The 22,770-nt window shown below is 50.6% G+C and overlaps 2 protein-coding genes across 4 annotated transcripts in view; both read right to left on the bottom strand.

Moving 5' to 3' along the window:
• The window catches only part of ric8b (RIC8 guanine nucleotide exchange factor B), a 470,590-nt gene that overhangs the window by 175,813 nt on the left and 272,007 nt on the right, over window positions 1-22,770 (bottom strand). The gene's annotated exons all lie outside the window — the stretch shown is intronic.
• On the bottom strand, window positions 3,203-12,435 carry mterf2 (mitochondrial transcription termination factor 2). Of its 2 annotated transcripts, none has more exons than XM_078219564.1 (2): window positions 12,380-12,435; window positions 3,203-7,153 (listed from the first exon to the last, which is right to left on the bottom strand). In XM_078219564.1, the coding sequence occupies exon 2, from the start codon at window positions 7,130-7,132 to the stop codon at window positions 5,969-5,971; it is 1,164 nt and encodes a 387-aa protein (XP_078075690.1). In that variant the 5' UTR covers window positions 7,133-7,153; window positions 12,380-12,435; the 3' UTR covers window positions 3,203-5,968. The 2 variants fall into 2 exon arrangements, with proteins under 2 accessions (XP_078075690.1, XP_078075689.1); XM_078219563.1 differs by lacking the exon at window positions 12,380-12,435 and adding an exon at window positions 10,424-10,494.

The following is a 22,770-nucleotide window of genomic DNA, read 5'->3' as shown; positions in this document are numbered from 1 at the left end:
GCAAGGATTGAAAGGGGTCATGAGAGAGGGATTAAACAGATAGAGACAGAAATATTATGACAAAAGATAATGAACCTTGTATGAAGAGTGGATAATTGGTGTGTATCCAGGTCAGGTTATTGGTTCAACAATGGCAGCGAAGCCTCTAAACGATGGCATGGTGCCCTGAACCCAGGGTGTCCTGAACCCAGGGTGTCCTGAACCCATGGTGCCCTGAACCCAGGGTGCCCTGAACCCAGGGTGTCCTGAACCCAGGGTGTCCTGAACCCAGGGTGTCCTGAACCCATGATGTCCTGAACCCCCCATGGTGCCCTGTACCCATGATGTCCTGAACCCCCCATGGTGCCCTGTACCCATGATGTCCTGAACCCCCCATGGTGCCCTGTACCCATGATGTCCTGAACCCAGGGTGCCCTGAACCCAGGGTGCCCTGAACCCATGGTGTTGAACCCATGGTGTCCTGAACCCATGATGTCCTGAACCCATGGTGCCCTGAACCCATGATGTCCTGAACCCATGATGTCCTGAACCCAGGGTGCCCTGAACCCAGGGTGCCCTGAACCCATGGTGTTGAACCCATGGTGTCCTGAACCTATGGTATCCTGAACCCAGGGTGCCCTGAACCCATGGTGTTGAACCCAGGGTGTCCTGAACCCATGGTGTTGAACCCAGGGTGCCCTGAACCCATGGTGTTGAACCCAGGGTGTCCTGAACCCATGGTGTTGAACCCAGGGTGCCCTGAACCCATGGTGTTGAACCCATGATGTCCTGAACCCAGGGTGCCCTGAACCCATGGTGTTGAACCCAGGGTGTCCTGAACCCATGATGTCCTGAACCCAGGGTGTCCTGAACCCATGATGTCCTGAACCCAGGGTGTCCTGAACCCAGGGTGTCCTGAACCCAGGGTGTCCTGAACCCAGGGTGTCCTGAACCCATGGTGCCCTGAACCCAGGGTGCCCTGAACCCATGATGTCCTGAACCCAGGGTGTCCTGAACCCATGGTGTCCTGAACCCAGCGTGCCCTGATCTCAGGGTGTCCTGAACCCAGGGTGTCCTGAACCCATGGTGTTGAACCCAGGGTGTCCTGAACCCATGGTGTTGAACCCTGGGTGCCCTGAACCCATGGTGCCCTGAACCCAGGGTGTCCTGAACCCAGGGTGTCCTGAACCCATGATGTCCTGAACCCATGGTGTCCTGAACCCATGGTGCCCTGAACCCAGGGTGTCCTGAACCCATGGTGTTGAACCCTGGGTGCCCTGAACCCATGGTGCCCTGAACCCAGGGTGTCCTGAACCCAGGGTGTCCTGAACCCATGATGTCCTGAACCCATGATGTCCTGAACCCATGGTGTCCTGAACCCATGGTGCCCTGAACCCAGGGTGCCCTGAACCCATGATGTCCTGAACCCATGATGTCCTGAACCCAGGGTGCCCTGAACCCATGGTGCCCTGAACCCAGGGTGCCCTGAACCCAGGGTGCCCTGAACCCATGGTGAACTGAACCCATGGTGTTGAACCCAGGGTGCCCTGGACTCACGTTCTCAATAACTTCAAGATAATCTTGGCATCGTTCAAAACATTTAAACCAATCAATAGATGGCAGTGCTGGCATTCTCAGGAGCCTGACCCAGAGTTACTGCACACAAACCCAAAGTGAACACAGCTCTCTTCATCTTACCGTCACCTTCATAGCAACAAGCAGTGCTGACAGTCACATCGTCACCTTCACAGCAACAGGCAGTGCTGTCTGTCACAACCTGTCATCTTCATAGCAACAGGCAGCACTGACAGTCACATCGTCACCTTCACAGCAACAGGCAGTGCTGTCAGTCAGAACTAATGTGGGCTCTGTTCCCCAGAGAATATTAGTGGGATTTACTGGAGTAAATTCTTTATCCGACAGAGCTGGAAGACAGTTACAACCAAACAAGAAATCTCTTCAAATTCAACCAGTGCATCCAATCAGAGCAAGTTTTGTCGCATATATCTCCAGGTGTAGGTTCATTTAAACTGAAAGGATGATTCATGTTTACCCAGCGATGTGATCTGCAATGTTATAGCCTGCAACAGCTCAGCAAGAGACCAGCACTTACGGAGGAGATATTTTCTGATACGGCTCAGAACTCTCTGCATTATCCTGTGTGTATGGTATAACTCTCAATAAAACAACAACACTGCCGTTTTGTTGTGGCAACATGAGATTGTTTAAACAGGAAAAAGTTTTATTTATTAGTCACAAGTAAGCTTACATTAACACTGCAATGAAGCTACTGTGAAATTCCCCTAGTTGCCACACTCCGGCACCTGTTTGGGTCAATGCACCGAACCAGCGCATCTTTCGGACTGTGGGAGGAAACCGGGGCACCCGGAGGAAACCCACGCAGACACGGGGAGAACGTGCAAACTCCACACAGACTGTGACCCAAGCCAGGAATCGAACCCGGCTCCCTGGCGCTGTGAGAACATAAGAACTAGGAGCAGGAGTAGGCCATCTGGCCCCTCGAGCCTGCCCCGCCATTCAGTAAGATCATGGCTGACCTTTTCGTGGACTCAGCTCCACTTACCCGCCTGTTCACCATAACCCTTAATTCTTTACTGTTCAAAAATGTATCTATCCTTGCCTTAAAAACATTTAATGAGGTAGCCTCAACTGCTTCACTGGGCAGGGAATTCCACAGATTCACAACCCTTTGTGTGAAGAAGTTCCTCCTCAACTGAGTCCTAAATCTGCTCCCCCTTATTTTGAGGCTATGCCCCCGAGTTCTCGCTTCACCTGCCAGTGGAAACAACTTCCTTGCTTCTATCTTATCTATTACCTTCATAATTTTATGTTTCTATAAGATCTCCCCTCATTCTTCTGAATTCCAATGAGTATAGCCCCAATCTACTCAGTCTCTCCTCATAAGCCAACCCTCTCAGCTCCGGAATCAACCTAGTGGATCTCCTCTGCACCTCCTCCAGTGCCAGTATATCCTTTCTCAAGTAAGGAGACCAAAATTGTACACAGTACTCCAGGTGTGGCCTCACCAGCACCTTATCATAGAAATCATAGAAACCCTACAGTACAGAAAGAGGCCATTCGGCCCATCGAGTCTGCACTGACCACAATCCCACCCAGGCCCTACCCCCATATCCCTACATATTTACCCACTAATCCCTCTAACCTACGCATCTCAGGACACTAAGGGCAATTTTTCAGCATGGCCAATCAACCTAACCCGCACATCTTTGGACTGTGGGAGGAAACCGGAGCATCCGGAGGAAACCCACGCAGACACGAGGAGAATGTGCAAACTCCACACAGACAGTGACCCAAGCCGGGAATCGAACCCAGGTCCCTGGAGCTGTGAAGCAGCAGTGCTAACCACTGTGCTACCGTGCCGCCCCTTAAACAGAAACTGAAAGAGAGGGAGGGAAGCAGCTTGAACGTTCGGGTAGCCTGGTGTGAGAGAGTACTCATGATGTGGAGATGCCGGCGTTGGACTGGGGTAAACACAGTAAGAAGTTTAACAACACCAGGTTAAAGTCCAACAGGTTTATTTGATGTGGCTTTTGCTACCAAATAAACCTGTTGGACTTTAACCTGGTGTTGTTAAACTTCTTACTGTGAGAGAGTACTGCATAGTTCCACGTTAACGCCTTTCAATAAATATTTACACACTGACCGACACAAATGCAATAAAGTTGTCAAAGATTTATGGGATTTCAGTGTGTGGCATTCTCAAAATTCATCTGATTGACATCTTTACTGGCCTGCAACCTAGTGTACTTGTGAGATCGGTAAAGACAGGAAAAGTTGAACACTTCTTTCAACTGGTTTGGGTCAAATTGTTCCCGCCACACGGACACGGAGGGGTTTGGATTATGAGTAGAGGCTGAGGAGATTGGGTTTGTACTCGTTGGAGTTTAGAAGGATGAGGGGGGATCTTATGGAGACTTATAAGATAATGCGGGGGCTGGATAGGGTGGAGGCGGAGAGATTCTTTCCACTTAGTAAGGAAGTTAAAACTAGAGGACACAGCCTCAAAATAAAGGGGGGTCGGTTTAAGACAGAGTTGAGGAGGAACTTCTTCTCCCAGAGGGTGGTGAATCTCTGGATTCTCTGCCCACTGAGGTGGTGGAGGCTACCTCGCTGAATATGTTTAAAGCGCGGATGGATGGATTCCTGATCGGTAAGGGAATTAAGGGTTATGGGGATCAGGCGGGTAAGTGGTACTGATCCACGTCAGATCAGCCATGATCTTATTGAATGGCGGGGCAGGCTCGAGGGGCTAGATGGCCTACTCCTGCTCCTATTTCTTATGTTCTTATGTAAAGGTCTTGCTCCTGTAAAAAGATGATATTGTTTCGGTGAGCCCTGATGTGGAAGCGAATGCCAAGACGGATCACGGTGCAGTGTCTCAGGAAGAATGAGAGCGGACTATCCAGTGTAGAATCCATTGGCTGAAAATCAAACACTAGAACATTACACAATACAAGACAGTTTTCAACAAAAGCTTTACTCACTTCAGGAGAACCTTCACTGATAACGGAGTCACGGTGACCAGTGACTGGGAACATTTTAAAGTTGTTTAAACTACACATTGTTGCTCAGTTCCAGAGTTTGAACCCCCTTGTTGGGGCGGGGCTGGGTGGATTGATGGATGCAGTGAGCCGTGTAGTTTGATTATCATAGAATCCCTGCAGTGCAGAAGGAGGCCATTCGGCCCATCGAGCTGGCACCAACAACAATCCCACCCAGGCCCTATCCCCATAACCCCACGTATTCATCCTGCTAGTCCCCCGAAATTAAGGGGCAATTTAGCATGGCCAATCAACCTAACCTGCACATCTTTGAACCCGGGTCCCTGGTGTTCTGAGGCAGCAATGCTAACCACTGTGTCACCGTGCCGCTAGTGGGTCCCTGCAGTTTTCCCTTTTCTCAGTCATGCTATCAGCTCACACCGGAGAGACAGCCGCTTCCTTCCATCTCAACTGCTTTCTCCGACTAACCCGCCCAGTGAAAGTGACCACAAGCTCGGGAGCTGTGTTCAAGCCACAAGTTCATCGTTTACAATTGGGACATAGGAACAGGAGGCCATTCAGCCCCTCGAGCCTGTCCTACCATTCAATTAATAGACCCTGGCTGATCTGTATTTATTTACTCGCTGTAAGCTCCATATCCCCTGATATTCTTCTCCATTAAAAATCGATCCATCTCCGACTCCCCCGGCCCCGTATCCACAGCGTTTGGGGTGAGGGGGTCCGGGTGGGCAGAATTCCACTACCCCCTTGGTGAAAAATGTTGCTTTCTGTCTTTACTCCTGGATTTCTGGACTCCAGAAATAGTTTCCCGATCTGTTAATCATTTTAAACACTTGATCACATCACCCCTTCAAATCTGGGATGTTGGGCGGCACGGTAGCGCAGTGGTTAGCACTGCTGCCGCATAGTGCCAGAGACCCGGTTCGATTGCCGACTTTGGGTCACTGTCTGTGTGGAGTCTGCACGTTCTCCCCATGTCTGCGTGGGTTTCCTCCGGGTGCTCCGGTCTCCTCCCACAGCCCAAAGATGTGCGGGTTAGGTTGATTGGCCATGCTGAATTGAATCTAGTGTCAGGAAGACTAGCAGGGTAAATATGTGGGGTTACTGAAACAGGGCCTGGGTGGGATTGTGGTCGGTGCAGAGTTGATGGGCCGAATGGCCTCCTTCTGCATTTAAGGGATTCTATGATTCTCACAGGGAATAGACAACTTGAATGCAAACAATATCGACTATAACCTCCCATTGGTAGATTTTTGACCAATGGGGGAATGAAGAGTTATAGCGGGATGGACAGACAGGAAAGTGGAGTCAGGTCACTATCAGGTCAGCCGCGATCCTATCGAATGGTGGAGCAGACCTGAAGGGCCGAATGGCTCCTAGGTTCCAACTTCAAGCTCTTGGGTTGACACAACGCCAATGCTCGCTGGGTGGTATCTCTCCCATTGTTACTCCTCAATGTTTAAGGGAGCGACTGGATTAAATAAGGGTCTCTGTTTCCTCCAGTCCATCCTTCCACAACTCATCTCAAAGTCCTTCTTGGTTCCGTTGAGCAGTTCCAGGCTGTCCCTTTTAATGTCGAAACCCAGAGTGACCAGTCTCCTGATTCGCTGCTGCACGATCTGCGTAGACAGCTCCAGAACCGCCGGGCTCGCTCTCACCTGCTCCACGGAAAACCCTTCCCGCAAAAGGGCCTCCAGGCGTCCTTCCAAAACGGGGACTGAGAAGTAGAGCAGGGTCGGGCAGTTCAGGAGGATGGTTTTCAGTCCCTCATCGGTGCATTGCAGCGCCCGGTGACAGTATGCGACACAGCTCTCCATCGTATCGGGGGAGAGCTCGGTTATTAACCCTTTCAGCTTGGAGAGGAGCTTCAGGCATTCAGCACTGCTGAAGCCCAGGGACCGCAGGAAGGTCAGGTTTTCGTGTGCTGTCTCTGGAGGTTTCAACAAGATAAAAGGATTCTGGCTCAGCAGTTTTAGCAGCCAGGCCCGCATATCGGCCTGGGTGCCACCCAGTTGAAGGTAGCTTTGCTGCAAGCTCTCGATCACAGCCCTGTTCTTATCCACGCTGCTGCAGAAGATGTGGGGACAGCTGGCAAGCAAGCGACTGATTATCCTTCTGTTCAGGCTGAGCGTCTGGAAATATTTGATGTTGTCCTGCCGGCTCCTGTGGTTTCGGACAGTAAAGAAAGATTCCGGGAACCGCTCTACAATTCTCACCAGCTCTTCCTCGTTGGCACACAGCTTTCCCCACACCTCCCGCTGGGCGCTGGTTTCGGCTGGCGTGCACAGGACCGCTTCGGGATACCGTTCCAAGATGAGGGCCACCGTCCTCCCCTCGGCTCCCATTTCTTTCAAAGTGTTGGCGGTTTCATTGACATACGCCACGTCGGCAAGCAGTACCCAGCTCTTCAGGTGCCGAATCTTCGCCACGTCCACCGAGAGCCTGTTCAGACTCTCCACCGTCTGTCTGTTTTCCTTCCTCTCTCCGCCGCAGCCGGTGAAACGCAGGCTGCCTCTGTGCAATCCTGCGGAGAATCGGTGTTCTCTGCGCCGTCCACCGTACAACAGTCCCAGTCCAAGCATCTTCCAGAGACATCCTGCCCCGTACATTTCCCAGTCTCGGATATCACCCTGGGAGAGACAGAAAACCAACAGGGAATGTGACAAGCGCACAATGGCAGGAAGGTTAGAATGTTTAGAATTATAAATGGTAACCAGAGACAACGGGTGGAATCTTATCACCATTTTCCCATCCCCGCTGCAGAGAGCGGAGATTGGCTGGCTGCCAAATTCTCCAGCCTCGCTGCAACAACAGTGTGGCGTGAACAGGCGGTGATATTGTGCCCAACATGACGGGAAGGTTGGTAACGAGAGAGCACAGATTTAAGGTAAACACAGAGAAGCTACTGCACAGGAGGAGGCCATTTGGTTCATCAAGCCTATTCTAGCTCTCTGTAAGAACAGATCAGCTGGTCCCACTCCCCTGCCCCTCCCCCATATCCTGCAGATTTTCCCCTTCATCCAATTGTTTTGAAAGCGACAATTGAATCTGCCCACACCATGCTCTCAGGCAGTGCATTACAGATCCCAACCACCCGCTGTGTCCAGCACCTTCGCTGCTGTTTCCTTTACCTGCCACACTGGATTTCTCTGCTTCTTTACCAATCACACTAGGGCTCTCTGGTTCATAGAATCCCTACAATGCAGAAGGCCATTCAGCCCATCGAGTCTTCACCGACCGCACTCCCACCCAAACCCTATCCCTGTAACCCCACACATTTACCCTACTCGCCCCCCCTAACACTAGGGTCAATTTAGCATGGCCAATCCACCGAACCCACACATCTTTGGACTACTCAATCTTTCCACCAATGGGAAGAATTTCTCCCTATCTATCATGTCCAGACCCCTCATGCTTTATCAGAACCTCCTTTCTCCTGTACTCTGTTCCTTATTAATCCAGGATTTTCTATGTTTTATTAATCACTCTCTCAACCTGGCCTTTACTTCCTATTTATTCATGGGACATGGGCATTGCTGACTAGGCCAGCATTTATTGCCCATCCCTAATTGCCCTTGAGAAGGTGGTGGTGAGCCTCCTTCTTGAACCTATGCAGTCCCTGAGGTGTAGGTACACCCACAGTGCTGTTAGAGAGGGAGTTCCAGGATTTTGACCCAGCGACTGTGAAGGAACGGTGATATATTTCCAAGTCAGGACGGTGAGTGGCTTGGAGGGGAACTTGCAGGTGGTGGTGTTCCCGTGTATCTGCTGCCCTTGTCCTTCAAGGTGGTAGTGGTTGTCGGTTTGGAAGGTGCTGCCTAAGGAGCCTTGGTGATTTCCTGCAGTGTATCTTGTCGATGGTACATACGGCTTGCCACTGTTTGTCAGTGGTGGAGGGAGTGGATGTTTGTGGATGTGGTGCCAATCAAGCGGGGCTGCTTTGTCCTGGATGGTGTCAAGCTTCTTGAGTGTTGGAGCTGCACCCATCCAGGCAAGTGGAGAGTGTTCCATCACACTCCTGACTTGTGCCTTGTAGATGGTGGACAGGCTGTAGGGAGTCAGGAGGTGAGTTACTCACTGCAGGATTCCTAGTCTTTGACCTGCTTTGGTAGTTACAGTATTTATATGGCTAGTCCAGTTCAGTTTCTGGTCAATGGTAACCCCTAGAATGTTGGCAGTGGGGGATTCAGCAATTGTAATGCCATTTAATGTCAAAGGGCGATAGTTAGATTCTCTCTTGTTGGAGATGGTCACTGCCTGGCACTTGTGAGGTGAATGTTATTTGCCACTTGTCAGCCCGAGCCTGGATATTGTCCAGATCTTGCTGCATTTGTACATGGGCTGCTTCAGTATCTGGAGTTGCAAATGGTGCTGAACATTGTGCAATCGTTGGGAACATCCCCACTTCTGACTTTATGATGGAGGGAAGGTCATTGATGAAGCAGCTGAAGATGGTTGGGTCCAGGACACTCCCCTGAGGAGCTCCTGCAGTGATATCCTGGAGCTGAGATGACTGACCTTCAACCACCACAACCGTCCTGTGCCAGGTTTGACACCAAACAGCGGAGCGTTTTCCTTCAACACCCATTGATTCCAGTTTCGCTAGGGCTCCTTGATGCCACTCGGTCAAATGTGGCCTTGATGTCAAGGGCTGTCACTCTCGCCTCACCTCTAGCATTCAGCTCTTTTGTCCATGTTTGAACCAAGGCTGTGATGAGGTCAGGAGCTGAGTGACCCTGGTGGAGCCCAAACTGAGCGTCCGTGAGCAGGTTATTGCTGAGTAAGTGCCGCTGGATAGCACTGTTGATGACCCCTTCCATCATTTTACTGATGATCGAGAGTAGACTGATGGGGCAGTAATTGGCTGGTTTGGATTTGTCCTGTTACTTGTGTACAGGACATACCTGGGCAATACTCCACATTACTGGCCAGTGTTATAGCTGTACAGGAACAGCTTGGCTAGGGGCACAGCAAGTTCTGTAGCACAAGACTTCAGGACTATTGCCAGAATATTGTATGGTTGCATTGTCTTTGCGGTATCCAATGCCTTCAGCCGTTTCTTGATATCACATGGGAGTGAATCAAATTGGCTGAAGACTGACATTTGAGATGCTGGGGACCATTGGAGGAGGCTGAGATGGATCATCCACTCAGCACTTCTGTCTGAAGATTGGTGCAAATGCTTCAGCCTTTTCTTTTGCGCTGATGCGCTGGGCTCCTCCATCATTGAGGATATTTGTGGAACCTCCTCCTCCAGTGAGTTGTTTATAAATTATCTACCACCATTAAGGACTGGATGTGGCAGGACTGCAGAGCTTAGACCGGATCCATTAGTTGAGGACTCACTAAGCTCTGTCTATAACTTGTTGTTAAGCTCCTGGTGTTGCTCCCGGTATGCCCTCCTGCACTCTTCATTGAAACAGGGATGATCCCTTGACTTGGTCGTAACAATGGAGTGGGGGATATGCCAGGCCATGAGGTTGAAGATTGTGGTTGAGAATCCCACAGAATCCCTACACTGCCATTTGGCCCACTGAGTCTGCACCAACCCTCCGAAATAACACTCTACCTAGGCCCATTCCCCCGCCCTACCCCATAACCACACACATGGCCAATCCTCCTAACCCGCACATCCTTGGACCGTGGGAGGAAACCGGAGCAAACCCACACAGACCCGGAGAGAACGTGCAAACTCCACACATTCACTGAAGGCCAGAATTGAACCCGGGTTGGATGCTAACCACTGTGAAACCCTGATGACCCACAGTCTTGAGTTGCTAGTTCTGTTTGAAATTTATCCCATTAAGAATGCTGGTAGTGCCACACGACACGATGGAGGGCATCCTCAATGTGAAGACGGGACTTTGTCTCCACAAGGACGGTGCGGAGGTCACTCCTACCGATACTGTCACGGACAGATACATCTGCGGCAGGCAGGCTGGTGTGGATAAGGTCAAGTGTACCTTTCCCTCTTGTTGGTTCCCTCACCACCTGCTGCAGTCCTAGTCTAGACGCAGTCTCAGTCCTGGTCTAGCCGCAGTCTCAGTCCCAATCTTGCCACAGTCTCAGTCCCAGTCTAGCCACAGTCCCGGTCTACCCGCAGTTCAGTCCCAGTCTAGGCACAGTTGTAGTCCCAGTCTAGGCACAGTTGTAGTTCCAGTCTAGCCGCAGTCGCGGTCCCAGTCTAGCCGCAGTCTCGGTCCCAGTCTCGCCGCAGTCTCGGTCCCAGTCTAGCCGCAGTCCCGGTCCCAGTCTAGCCGCAGTCCCGGTCCCAGTCTAGCCGCAGTCTCGGTCCCAGTCTAGCCGCAGTCGCGGTCCCAGTCTAGCCGCAGTCTCGGTCCCAGTCTAGCCGCAGTCTCGGTCCCAGTCTAGCCGCAGTCCCGGTCCCAGTCTAGCCGCAGTCCCGGTCCCAGTCTAGCCGCAGTCCCGGTCCCAGTCTAGCCGCAGTCCCGGTCCCAGTCTAGCCGCAGTCCCGGTCCCAGTCTAGCCGCAGTCCCGGTCCCAGTCTAGCCGCAGTCTCGGTCCCAGTCTTGCCGCAGTCTCGGTCCCAGTCTAGCCGCAGTCTCGGTCCCAGTCTAGCCGCAGTCTCGGTCCCAGTCTAGCCGCAGTCTCGGTCCCAGTCTAGCCGCAGTCTCGGTCCCAGTCTAGCCGCAGTCTCGGTCCCAGTCTAGCCGCAGTCTCGGTCCCAGTCTAGCCGAAGTCCCGGTCTAGCTGCAGTCTCGGTCCCAGTCAAGCTGCAGTCCCAGTCTAGCCGCAGTCTCATTCTAGCTGCAGTCTCAGTCCCACTCTAGCTGCAGTTCCAGTCCCTGTCTAGCCGCAGTCTCAGTCTAGCCGCAGTCCCAGTCCCTGTCTAGCCACAGTCCTGGTTCAGCTGCAGTCTCAGTCCAGGTCCAGCTGCAGTCCCAGTGCCTGTCTAGCCACAGTCTCGGTCTAGCCACAGTCCTAGTCCCTGTCTAGCCCCAGTCTCGGTCTAGCCGCAGTCCCAGTCCCTGTCTAGTCGCAGTCCCAGTCCAGCTGCAGTCCCAGTGCCTGTCTAGCCGCAGTCTCAGTCTAGCCGCAGTCCCAGTCCCTGTATAGCCGCAGTCCCGGTCCAGCTGCAGTCCCAGTCCCTGTCTAGCCGCAGTCTCGGTCTAGCCGCAGTCCCAGTCCCTGTCTAGCCACAGTCCCAGTCCAGCTGCAGTCCCAGTCCCTGTCTAGCCACAGTCCCGGTCCAGCTGCAGTCCCAGTCCCTGTCTAGCCGCAGTCCCGGTCCAGCTGCAGTCCCAGTCCCTGTCTAGCCGCAGTCCCGGTCCAGCCGCAGTCCCTGTCCCTGTCTAGCCGCAGTCCCGGTCCAGCCGCAGTCCCTGTCCCTGTCTAGCCGCAGTCCCGGTCCAGCTGCAGTCCCAGTCCCTGTCTAGCCGCAGTCCCTGTCCCTGTCTAGCCGCAGTCCTGGTCTAGCCGCAGTCCCTGTCCCTGTCTAGCCGCAGTCCCTGTCCCTGTCTAGCCGCAGTCCTGGTCTAGCCGCAGTCCCAGTCCCTGTCTAGCCGCAGTCCCGGTCCAGCTGCAGTCTAGCCGCTCTCAGTGATGGGCCCAGGCAGGGTACTGGCTGCACCCTCGGTGCAATGGGAAGCAGAGGGTCAGGGTTAGGGTTGGGGCGGATTATTTAACTCAGTCCCGCGGCTTTATTAATGTTGGAGCTTTTCGCGGCTGTGCGGGTTAACGGCACCCCCTCCCTCTGGGCCAGCACAGGCTCGATGGGCCGAGTGGGCAGTTCGGAACCGCGGGCTGGGGGTGAATCCGACACTGGGCCTGGGCCCGGGGAGCCCATTCCCCCCCCAGAGCCGCCACACCGAGCCCCGTCCCCGGAACCCGCTCACCTCAGCCCGAGGCCCAGCGCCGCCGGCTGTCAATCACCCAGACCCCGCCCCCTGACTGAGACCCCGCCCCCTGACTGAGGCCCCGCCCCTGGCTCAGACTCCGCCCCCGACTGAGGCCCCGCCCCTTGGTTGAGACCCCGCCCCCTGGCAGACTCTGAAAGCTGGGTTTGAGCAGCTGGTGAACATTCGGCCCCTCTGCTGCTGACCCAGCCCCTGACCCAATTCCCGCCCCAGCCCCTGGCATTCCGGGCATCGACACAACAGGAGATAATCACTGTCCCAAATTCTCCCTCTGCCACACACTCTGCTTCCAATTGAGACTGAGTTGCATTTATATAGCGACTGTCACATCCTCAGCACCTTCCACAGTTCCTTCCAGCCAATGCAGCATTGCTGTCATGTCGGAGATTCGCACTCTGCAGCCTCCTACAAACTGCAATGCGATAACGGCCCGAAAGCAGGTTTTAGTCGTGGTGATTGAGGAATCAATCTTTGCCAAAAACTCCCCCCCCCCATCCCCCGTAGGAAGGGTTGCATCCAGCGGCGAGAGCAGATTTCACCCAACAACAGCACCCTGAGAGTTTAACTCTGACACTGCACTAGGGAGGGTGCACCAGGATTCACCAGGGTGCTGCCTGGGCTGCAGCGATTCGGCTACAGAGATGCTGGATAGGCTGGGGTTGTTTTGGAGCAGAGAAGGTTGAAGGGGCCCTGAGTGACACCAGGAAAACATAAGACATTATGAGGGACATAGATAGGGTCAACAGGAAGGAACCTTTCCCCTTAGCAAAGGGGTCAATAACCAGGGGGCAGAGATTTAAGGTAAGGAGCAGGAGGGGATTTGAGGAAAAGCTTTTTCACCCAGAGGGTGGTGGGTATCTGGAACTCACTGCCTGGAGGGGTGGTAGAGATGGGAACTCTCACAACATTTAAGAAGCATTTAGATGAGTACTTGAAATGACATTGCATCCAAATCTGCAGTAATGATCCCAGTTCATGTTATAACTGGACGGGGAGATGCTAAAATGGAACTCTGGCTCGAAGTACCGTAATGTTTACAAAATGTAGAGGTACAGAGTCACAGGACTGTTAATTACCCCTTCACAAGAATTCATTACTATCCCCCCCACCACCACCGAACCCTGACCTCCAGCTTCACAAATACACAGACTTTAAGGTTAACATGGGTTACATCTTGGGTTATATTGGTCTCAGTAACACACAGTCGGCACGATGGCACAATGGTTAGCACTGCTGCCTCACGGTGCCAGGGACTCGGGTTTGATTTCCGGCTTGGGTCACTGTCTGTGTGGAGTTTGCACGTTCTCCCCGTGTCTGCGTGGGTTTCCTCCGGGAGCTCCGGTTTCCTCCCACAGTCTGAAAGACGTGCCGGTTAGGTGCATTGGCCGTGCTAAATTCTCCCTCAGTGTATCCCGAACAGGTGCCAGTGTGTGGCGATTAAGGGATTTTCACAGTAACTTCATTGCAGTGTTAATGTGAGCCCACTTATGACACTAATAAGTAAATTTTAAACTTTTAAACAGTCCCTTGAAATTCACAGGTTGGCTGTGGTCAGACACTCTGAACCAGAGTCAGTTTCTTTGGATTCTCCTCAAAGACCCTCCAGGTGAATCTTTTGCCAGGAGCAACCTTGTCTCACTGAATTCTGGCATCCACACGAGTGATTTCAAATTCTGCTTGCAAAAGTTACACTTTCAAATCTTTAAGGAAATGCTTTCTCTCAGCTACTTCCATCAGAGAGTTGCTTCTGGGTATTAGACCTCCCTCTTCAGAATTTCTTTGTCTTGACTGTTACACAAACTCCTCACAATTCCTTTAACTATCGATTCCCAAACTATTAAGATGGCACCAAACATTTGATTTACTTTTGAAGTCTGCTTTCCCACTTTAATGTTTTTCTTCTTATCCAATGGTTCAGTCCTGGTTACTAGGGGGACATAGATTTGAGGTAAAAGGGGTAAGTTTAAAGGAGATGTGGGAGACAAGTTTTTTACACAGAGGGTGGTGAGTGCCTGGAATGCGCTGCCAGAGGAGGTGGTAGAAGCAGTTACAATAGCAACATTTAAGAGACATCTTGACAAATACATAAAGAGTAGTACTGGGCAGCACGGTGACACTGTTGTTAGCACTGCTGCCTCACAGCACCAGGGACCCGGGTTCGAGTCCGGCCTTGGGTGACTGTGAAGTTTGCATGTTCTCCCCGTGTTTGCGTGGGTTCCCTCTGAGTGCTCCACTTTCCTCCCACATTCCAAAGATGATTGGCCATGCTAAATTGTCCCTTAATGTGAGGGGGAACTAGTAGTGTAATTATGTGGGGTTACAGGAATAGGGTCTGGATGGGATTGTTATTGGTGCAGGCTTGATGGGCCAAATGGCCTCCTTCGGCACTGTTAGGATTCTATGACTCTATGATTCGAAGAAGTGACCAGAATGGTTGACGAGGGAAGGGCCGTGGATGTCGTCTATATGGACTTTAGTAAAGCGTTTGACAAAGTCCCTCATGGTAGGCTGGTGAAAAAGGTTGGATCTCATGGGATAAAGGGGGAGGTGGCTAGATGGGTGGAGAACTGGCTTGGTCACAGAAGACAGAGGGTGGTAGTGGAAGGGTCTTTTTCCGGCTGGAGGCCTGTGACTAGTGGTGTTCCGCAGGGCTCTGTATTGGGACCTCTGCTGTTTGTGATTTATATAAACGATCTGGAAGAAGGTGTAACTGGGTGATCAGTAAGTTTGCAGACGACACAAAATTGGCTGGACTTGCAGATAGTGAGGAGCATTGTCAGAAGCTACAGAAGGATATAGATAGGCTGGAAATTTGGGCAAAGAAATGGCAGATGGAGTTCAATCCTGATAAATGCGAAGTGATGCATTTTGGTAGAAATAATGTAGGGAGGAGCTATACGATAAATGGCAGAACCATAAAGGGTGTAGATACGCAGAGGGACCTGGGTGTGCAAGTCCACAGATCCTTGAAGGTGACGTCACAGGTGGAGAAGGTGGTGAAGAAGGCATATGGCATGCTTGCCTTAATAGGACGGGGCATAGAGTATAAAAATTGGTGTCTGATGTTGCAGATGTATAGAATGTTGGTTCGGCCGCATTTGGAATACTGCATCCAGTTCTGGTCGCCACACTACCAGAAGGACATGGAGGCTTTGGAGAGAGTACAGAGGAGGTTTACCAGGATGTTACCTGGTATGGAGGGGCTTGGTTATGAGGAGAGATTGGGTAAACTGGGGTTGTTCTCCCTGGAAAGACGGAGGATGAGGGGAGACTTAATAGAAGTGTATAAAATTATGAAAGGCATAGATAGGGTGATCGGTGGGAAGCTTTTCCCCAGGTCGGTGGTGACGTTCACGAGGGGTCATAGGTTCAAGGTGAAGGGGGGGAGGTTTAACACAGATATCAGAAGGACATATTTTACACAGAGGGTGGTGGGGGCCTGGAATGCGCTGCCAGGCAAGGTGGTGGAGGCGGACACACTGGGAACGTTTAAGACTTATCGAGACAGCCATATGAACGGAGTGGGAATGGAGGGATACAAAAGAATGGTCTAGTTTGGACCAGGGAGCGGCGCGGGCTTGGAGGGCCGAAGGGCCTGTTCCTGTGCTGTATTGTTCTTTGTTCTTTGTTCTTGTTTGATTCTAATAGGCAAGGGATAATTCTGATCGGTAAGGGAATTAAGGGTTATGGGGATCAGGCGGGTAAGTGGTACTGATCCACGTCAGATCAGCCATGATCTTATTGAATGGCAGGGCAGGCTCGAGGGGCTGGATGGCCTACTCCTGCTCCTATTTCCTATTTCTTATGTTCTTATAAAGGGGTATGGACCACGTTGAGGCAAAAGGTCTTCAGTCTAGAAAGGCATCATGTGTTGGCGCACACCTGATGGGCCAAAGGGCCTGTTTCTGTGCTGTACTGTTCTTTGTTCTCTTTGCTTGATCAACTGTCCTTGATAACCTACAGTGCAACTGACCTCCCTGGATACAAGCTGCTTTGGTGGTCTTTGCTTGTTGTGTTTTAGGTACCAGTAATAAATCTAGCCCATTTTATGTGCCCCTTTTCAGGTTTGTGGGATTTATTGACTCTTAGGAGCAGCTGTCATATTCAGAGTTGCTGAAAGAGCCACAGAGTAATCCACCCTGTCAGTAGCAGATACAGAGGAGACGGACTGACTAGAGGCAGCTCAGACACTAGGCTCACTCGCTCACTAGATGGTGCTCACAGCATCTCCTGGAGTTAAAGAACGTCTGTAGGATTTTCCTATTTAACCATCACGGTTTTTACAAAAAAAATGAATGTTTCACAATATCTCAAAAAATATAGAGGACTTTGTATGAATAAATAAGTCCTTAACTTCAATAAATGGGCATGGAATTGCCTGGGAATGAGAGCAGCAGAGAAGGATTTTGACACTAAAGGAAATTGCAGAGTTTTGTTCTGCAATCTTATATTTTAGCACGCTCCTTTTGATAACAAAGTGGCAAGTGATAGGGAGGATTAAAAATGCACACAGCCTGAAAATTGGAGGCTTTGTTAAATGTATAAAACTGTATGTTTTATTGGATTGTTAAGGGGAGAGGGGAGAGATACAAAAGGGTCCAGAGTGGGTGGTGAGTGTCTGGAACAAGCTGCCAGAGGTAGTGGTAGAGGTGGGTACAGTTTTGTCTTTTAAAAAGCATTTAGACAGTTACATGGGTCAAACGCGGGCAATTGGGACTAGATTAGGGGTTAAAAAAAAGGGGTGGCATGGACAAGTTGGGCCGAAGGGCCTGTTTCCATGCTGTAAACCTCTATGACTCTATATTACAACCTGGGAAGGTACATTTTGTCATTAGGGTTTTCAGAATTGGAAATTAAATGTTGGAATTCACAGAAGCAAATTAAATCAGCTGATGGTTTGTGGTTTGCAGGTAAAAATTCTCCCGCTGAGGGCGTGGGCTGAATTATGCTAATACTTCAGTCGTTCCTGCCATCCTCTTCAGATTACACTTCTGAATATTTGACTAATTGATTTCAGACTGAGTTCTGCTCAGACTGGTCCTTTCATTCACGCTGGGAGTCTCTCTGTCTCCCATCTGTAGCCTGAGAGAAGCACAAGTTACAGGATTGTTGTAAATAATGAGAATTTCAATCCAAAGTGTAGCTCCCCTCTCTTCATCAACATGCTTTTTACATTTATACCCATCCCTCAGATCTTCAAGCCTTGGAGACCTGTGTATCCAGTACTATTTTCTTTCAATAACATTTCACAAGAAAACATTTCTAAACTTGTAAGGCAAATGAAGTGACTTCATACAAACCTGAAAATTCATTTCCACAATGACTCTCCATAACAAGATTTGGTTCAAATAGGTTACAGCGTCCCCAGACTTTGAGAAAGCTTAGAAATGAGTGGAATGCCCTCTTCCCTAAAGGATTGCAGAGACCAGAGGCTCAGGATAGTTAAACCTGTATTGAATCTTGGTTAGACCACTGTGAACAGTCTGGTCTCCATACTGTAAGAAAGGATATAGAATCCCTACAGTGCAGAAGGAGGCCATTCGGCCCATAGAGTCTGCACCAGCTCTCTGACAAAGCATCCCACCCAGGCCCACAAAATTACCCTGCTATTCCCATTGATTTACACACCTTGGGACATAAAGAGATCCAATTTAGCATGGCCAAATCCACCTAACCTGCACGTCTTTGGACTGTGGGAGGAAACTGGAGTACCTGGAGGAAGCCCACGCAGACACGGGGAGAACGTGCAAACGCCACACAGACAGTGACCAGAGCCAGGAACCTGGATTCCTAGCGCTATGAGGCAGCAGTGCTAACCACTGTGCCACCGTGCCGTCCCATATGAATATATATGTAGAGGCACTGAAGATGGTGAAAATAACATTTATTATAATGAGAAGGACAGGAAGATTAAACAACTTGGGGCTCTTTCTCTCTAAAGATCTTGAAGTCTTGAAAAGAGTAACTGTCGAGAAGGTGTTTCCCGCGAAGAATGAGACAAGTCACCAAATCACCAATAAATCTGACATGGAAATGAGGAAAAACCTCTTTACTCAGAGAGTGGTGAGAATGTCGGACTCACTATACCACAGCCAGAGGCTGGTTTGATTTGGTTTGATTTGATTTGATTTATTATTGTCACATGTATTAACATACAGTGAAAAGTATTGTTTCCTGCGCGCTATACGGACAAAGCATACCGTTCATAGAGAAGGAAAGGAGAGAGTGCAGAATGTAGTGTTCCAGTCATAGCTAGGGTGTAGAGAAAGATCAACTTAATGCAAGGTAGGTCCATTCAAGAGTCTGACGGCAGCAGGGAAGAAGCTGTTCTTGAGTCGGTTGGTACGTGACCTCAGACTTTTGTATCTTTTTCCTGACGGAAGAAGGTGGAAGAGAGAATGTCCGGGGTGCGTGGGGTCCTTAATTATGCTGGCTGCTTTGCCGAGGCAGCGGGAAGTGTAGACAGAGTCAATGGATGGGAGGCTGGTTTGCGTGATGGGTTGGGCTACATTCACGACCCTTTGTAGTTTCTTGCGGTCTTGGGCAGAGCAGGAGCCATACCAAGCTGTGATACAACCAGAAAGAATGCTTTCTATGGTGCATCTGTAAAAGTTGGTGAGAGTCTGAGCAGAATAGAGACATTTAGGGAAGAGCTGGATAAGCACATGAAGGAGAAAGGTTGAGAAGGTTATGTTCATAGAATGAAGTGAAAAGCGTGGGAGGAAGCTGGCGTCGACAATAACCAGTCCCGCCGAAAGTGACCCTCCCCCCCTCCAGCCCCGCGGCTGATGGGCAATGCAAATGGCCATTGACTTCGGTGGAATGGGAAGATCCCACCGGACAATAGTGAAGGGTTGGCAGAATATCCGAGCCCTAAGCTGCAGCATGGAGTAGACATTTCAAAGCACTGTGGATAAAACCTGTCACACATGGAGGACGGGGGGTGGGGGGGGGGGGGGGGTTTCCAGCCCCGCTGCAGCCAGTTCCCCCCTCCCCCCAAGCAGATAAGGTGAGTCATTCAAATGTCCGTTGACTTTGGTGGCACTGGAAAATCCAGCCAGCGGAAAGTTCCGGCAGTAGAAACTCGTGTCAGATCTAAATAGCCCTGAGACAGGTAAAATATACAATGCCGATGAAGAGAGGGGCTGCTTTGTCCTGGATGGTGTCGAGCTTCTTGAGTGTTGTTGGAGCTGCACCCATCCAGGCGAGTGGGGAGTGTTCCATCACACTCCTGACTTGTGCCTTGTAGATGGTGGACAGGTTTTGGGGAGTCAGGAGGTGAGTTACTCGCCGCAGGATTCCCAGCCTCTGACCTGCTCTTGTAGCCACAGTATTTATATGGCTAGCCCAGTTCAGGTTCTGGTCAGTGGTAACCCCCGGACTGATGATGATGGGAAATTCTGCAATGGTAATGCCATTGAATATCAGTGCTGTCTGAAAGCAAAACGTGAGAACGTGGCATCTTTGTAATTTAATCTCCCCCTATTCTCTAACCTGCCCCGACCCTCCCCTTTGTATCCCCCCCGATCCTCACTCCTTTCTCAGCAGTATAAAACCAGCACATTTCTGCCTCTCTTCAGCCCTGAAGAAGAGCCATATTGGACTTGAAACATAGGGTGGGATTCCGCCCACGGCTTCTGTCTCCCCCACCCCCCCCCCCCACCCCACCACCACCCCCACAGCAGTGTGTTGTATGGTGACGGAGTTGGCACATTATTCATCAAATCATAGAATCCCTGCAGTGTAGAAGGAGGCCATTCAGCCCATCATGTCAGCACCAATTCTCTGACAGAATATCCTATCCAGGTCTTCTCCCCCACCCTATCCCCGTAATCCCACATATTTAGCATAGAAAGAAGATAGGAGCAGGAGGAGGCCATCTGGCCCTTCGAGCCTGCTCCACCATTCATTTCGATTGTAATAACTCCACGGAGACGAAAGTCCCGTCACCAAGTTACTTTATTTACACCATACATCTGTACACAGCCAGCTCTCCGGTTGCTCCCTGCTGAATGCAGGCTGGGAGTCTGACACACCTGCTTTAAATAAGGAGTCATGATGTGGAAATGCCGGCGTTGGACTGGGGTAAACACAGTAAGAAGTTTAACAACACCAGAGTGGCTTTTGTTACCAAATAAACCTGTTGGACTTTAACCTGGTGTTGTTAAACTTCTTACTATTAAATAAGGAGCATGAGGCTCCCTGATTTAACCATCAATTAGGACGTAGTTCATACCCTAGCAGCAAGCCAACCTCATTAGTCCGGCTGAAGTCATCACAACGATCATGGCTGATCGTCCAACTCAATAGCTTAACCCTGCTTTCTCCCCATAACCTTTGATCCCATTTGCCCCAAGTGCTTTATCTAGAGCTATATCTAGAAAATTTTAATTTTCTTTAAAAGGAAATATTGATTCTACAAACCCGATGGTGGAAGAAAGGCTCCCCCCACCGCCCCCCCCCCCCCCCCCCCAACGCCCCACTCCCCCCCCACCCCCACTCTCTCCTTGCATTACTTCATTTCTGAAAATACTACTTATTGCCATTTTAACCTGACACCCGGGGATGCAGTAATCCCCGGTAGAGTTGGGCATTCTGGTTACGAGAGTGACTGGGCAGCAAGGAAAGCAGATTGGGCATGGCCAATCCATCTAACCTGCACTTCAATGGACACAAAGGGGCAATTTTAGCATGGCCTTGGTCACTCCTCTGCACATTCTGAGTCACGGGAGGAGTTGCACCAAGCTGACCACGGTGATGCACACAGAATCCAGAGACTGGCTTCCACACGGTTAAATAAAAACAAAATACTGCGGATGCTGGAATCTGAAACAAAAACAGAAAATGCTGGAAAATCTCAGCAGGTCTGACAGCACCTGTGGAGAGAGAATAGAGCCAATGTTTCGAGTGGTTATCCAGACTTGAAACATTGGCTCCACGCAGTTAGCTAGCCTCACTGCAGCACTGGAGAACCTGTACATAGACTAACCATGTATTCACGGACCAGTCACAGTAAAACCACCTGGTTCTGACACACATTAGTCCTTTCATTGGATCTTTAACAAGTTAGCAATTAATTAAAGTTCAACCCAAAATGTCTTTGCATCACAGAATCCCTGCAGTGCAGAAGGAGGCCATTCTGCCCATCGGGTCTGCACTGACAATAATCCCTCCCAGCCCCTATCCCTGTAACCCCACATATTTACCCCGCTAATCCCTCTAACCTAGGCATCTCGGGACACTAAGGGGCAATCTCGCACAGCCAATGCACCGAATCCACACATCTTTGGACCGTGGGAGGAAACCGGAGCACCCGGAGGAAACCCACGCAGACATGGGGAGAACGTGCAAACTCCACACAGACAGTGACCCGAGGCTGGAATCGAACCCGGGTCCCTGGGGCTGTGAGGCAGCAGTGCTAACCACTCTGTCACCCCAAATGACACAAATTCAAGGACGACGGTGTAGAAAATCTTAGTGGGGTTTGAAATCTGAGGGTGGTTCATTACAAAGCGCCTTTATTTAAAGTAAAGTAAAGTAAAGTTTATTTATTAGTCACAAATAAGGCTTACATTAACACTGCAATGAAGTTACTGTGAAATTCCCCTAGTCGCCACAGTCCATCACCTCTTCGGGTAAATGTACCCTAACCAGCACGTCTTTCAGAATGTGGGAGGAGACCGGAACACCCAGAGGAAACCCACGCAGACACGGGGAGAATGTGCAAACTCCACACAAACAGTGACCCAAGCCGGGAATCGAACCTAGGTCCCTGGCCCTGTGAAGCCTCTGCAAGACGTGTCGGATCATCGACATGGATGCCATCATCTCATGTGAGAATACTATCCACCAGGTACACGGTACATACACTTGCAACTCGGCCGATGTTGTCTACCTGATACGCTGCAGGAAAGGATGTCCCGAGGCATGGTACACTGGGGAGACCATGCAGACGCTACGACAACGGATGAATGAACACCGCTCGACAATCACCAGGCAAGACTGTTCTCTTCTGTTGGGGAACACTTCAGCAGTCACGGGCATTCGGCCTCTGATCTTCGGGTAAGCGTTCTCCAAGGCGGCCTTCACAACACATGACAGCGCAGAGTCGCTGAGCAGAGACTGATAGCCAAGTTCCGCACACATGAGGACGGCCTCAACCGGGATCTTGGGTTCATGTCACACTATCTGTAAACCCCACGACTTGCCTGGGCTTGCAAAATCTCACTAACTGCCCTGGCTGGAGACGATACACATCTCTTTAACCTGTGCTTAACCCTCTCTCCACTCACATTGTCTGTACCTTTAAGACTTGATTACCTGTAAAGACTCGCATTCCAACCATTATTTTGTAAATTGAGTTTGTGTCT

The sequence above is a fragment of the Mustelus asterias genome, chromosome 9 (assembly GCF_964213995.1).
Source record: "Mustelus asterias chromosome 9, sMusAst1.hap1.1, whole genome shotgun sequence".
In the NCBI taxonomy this organism is placed as follows: Eukaryota; Metazoa; Chordata; class Chondrichthyes; order Carcharhiniformes; family Triakidae; genus Mustelus; species Mustelus asterias.
Note: the sequence above shows the minus strand (reverse complement) of the source record. Positions and strands in the feature narration are given on the sequence as shown.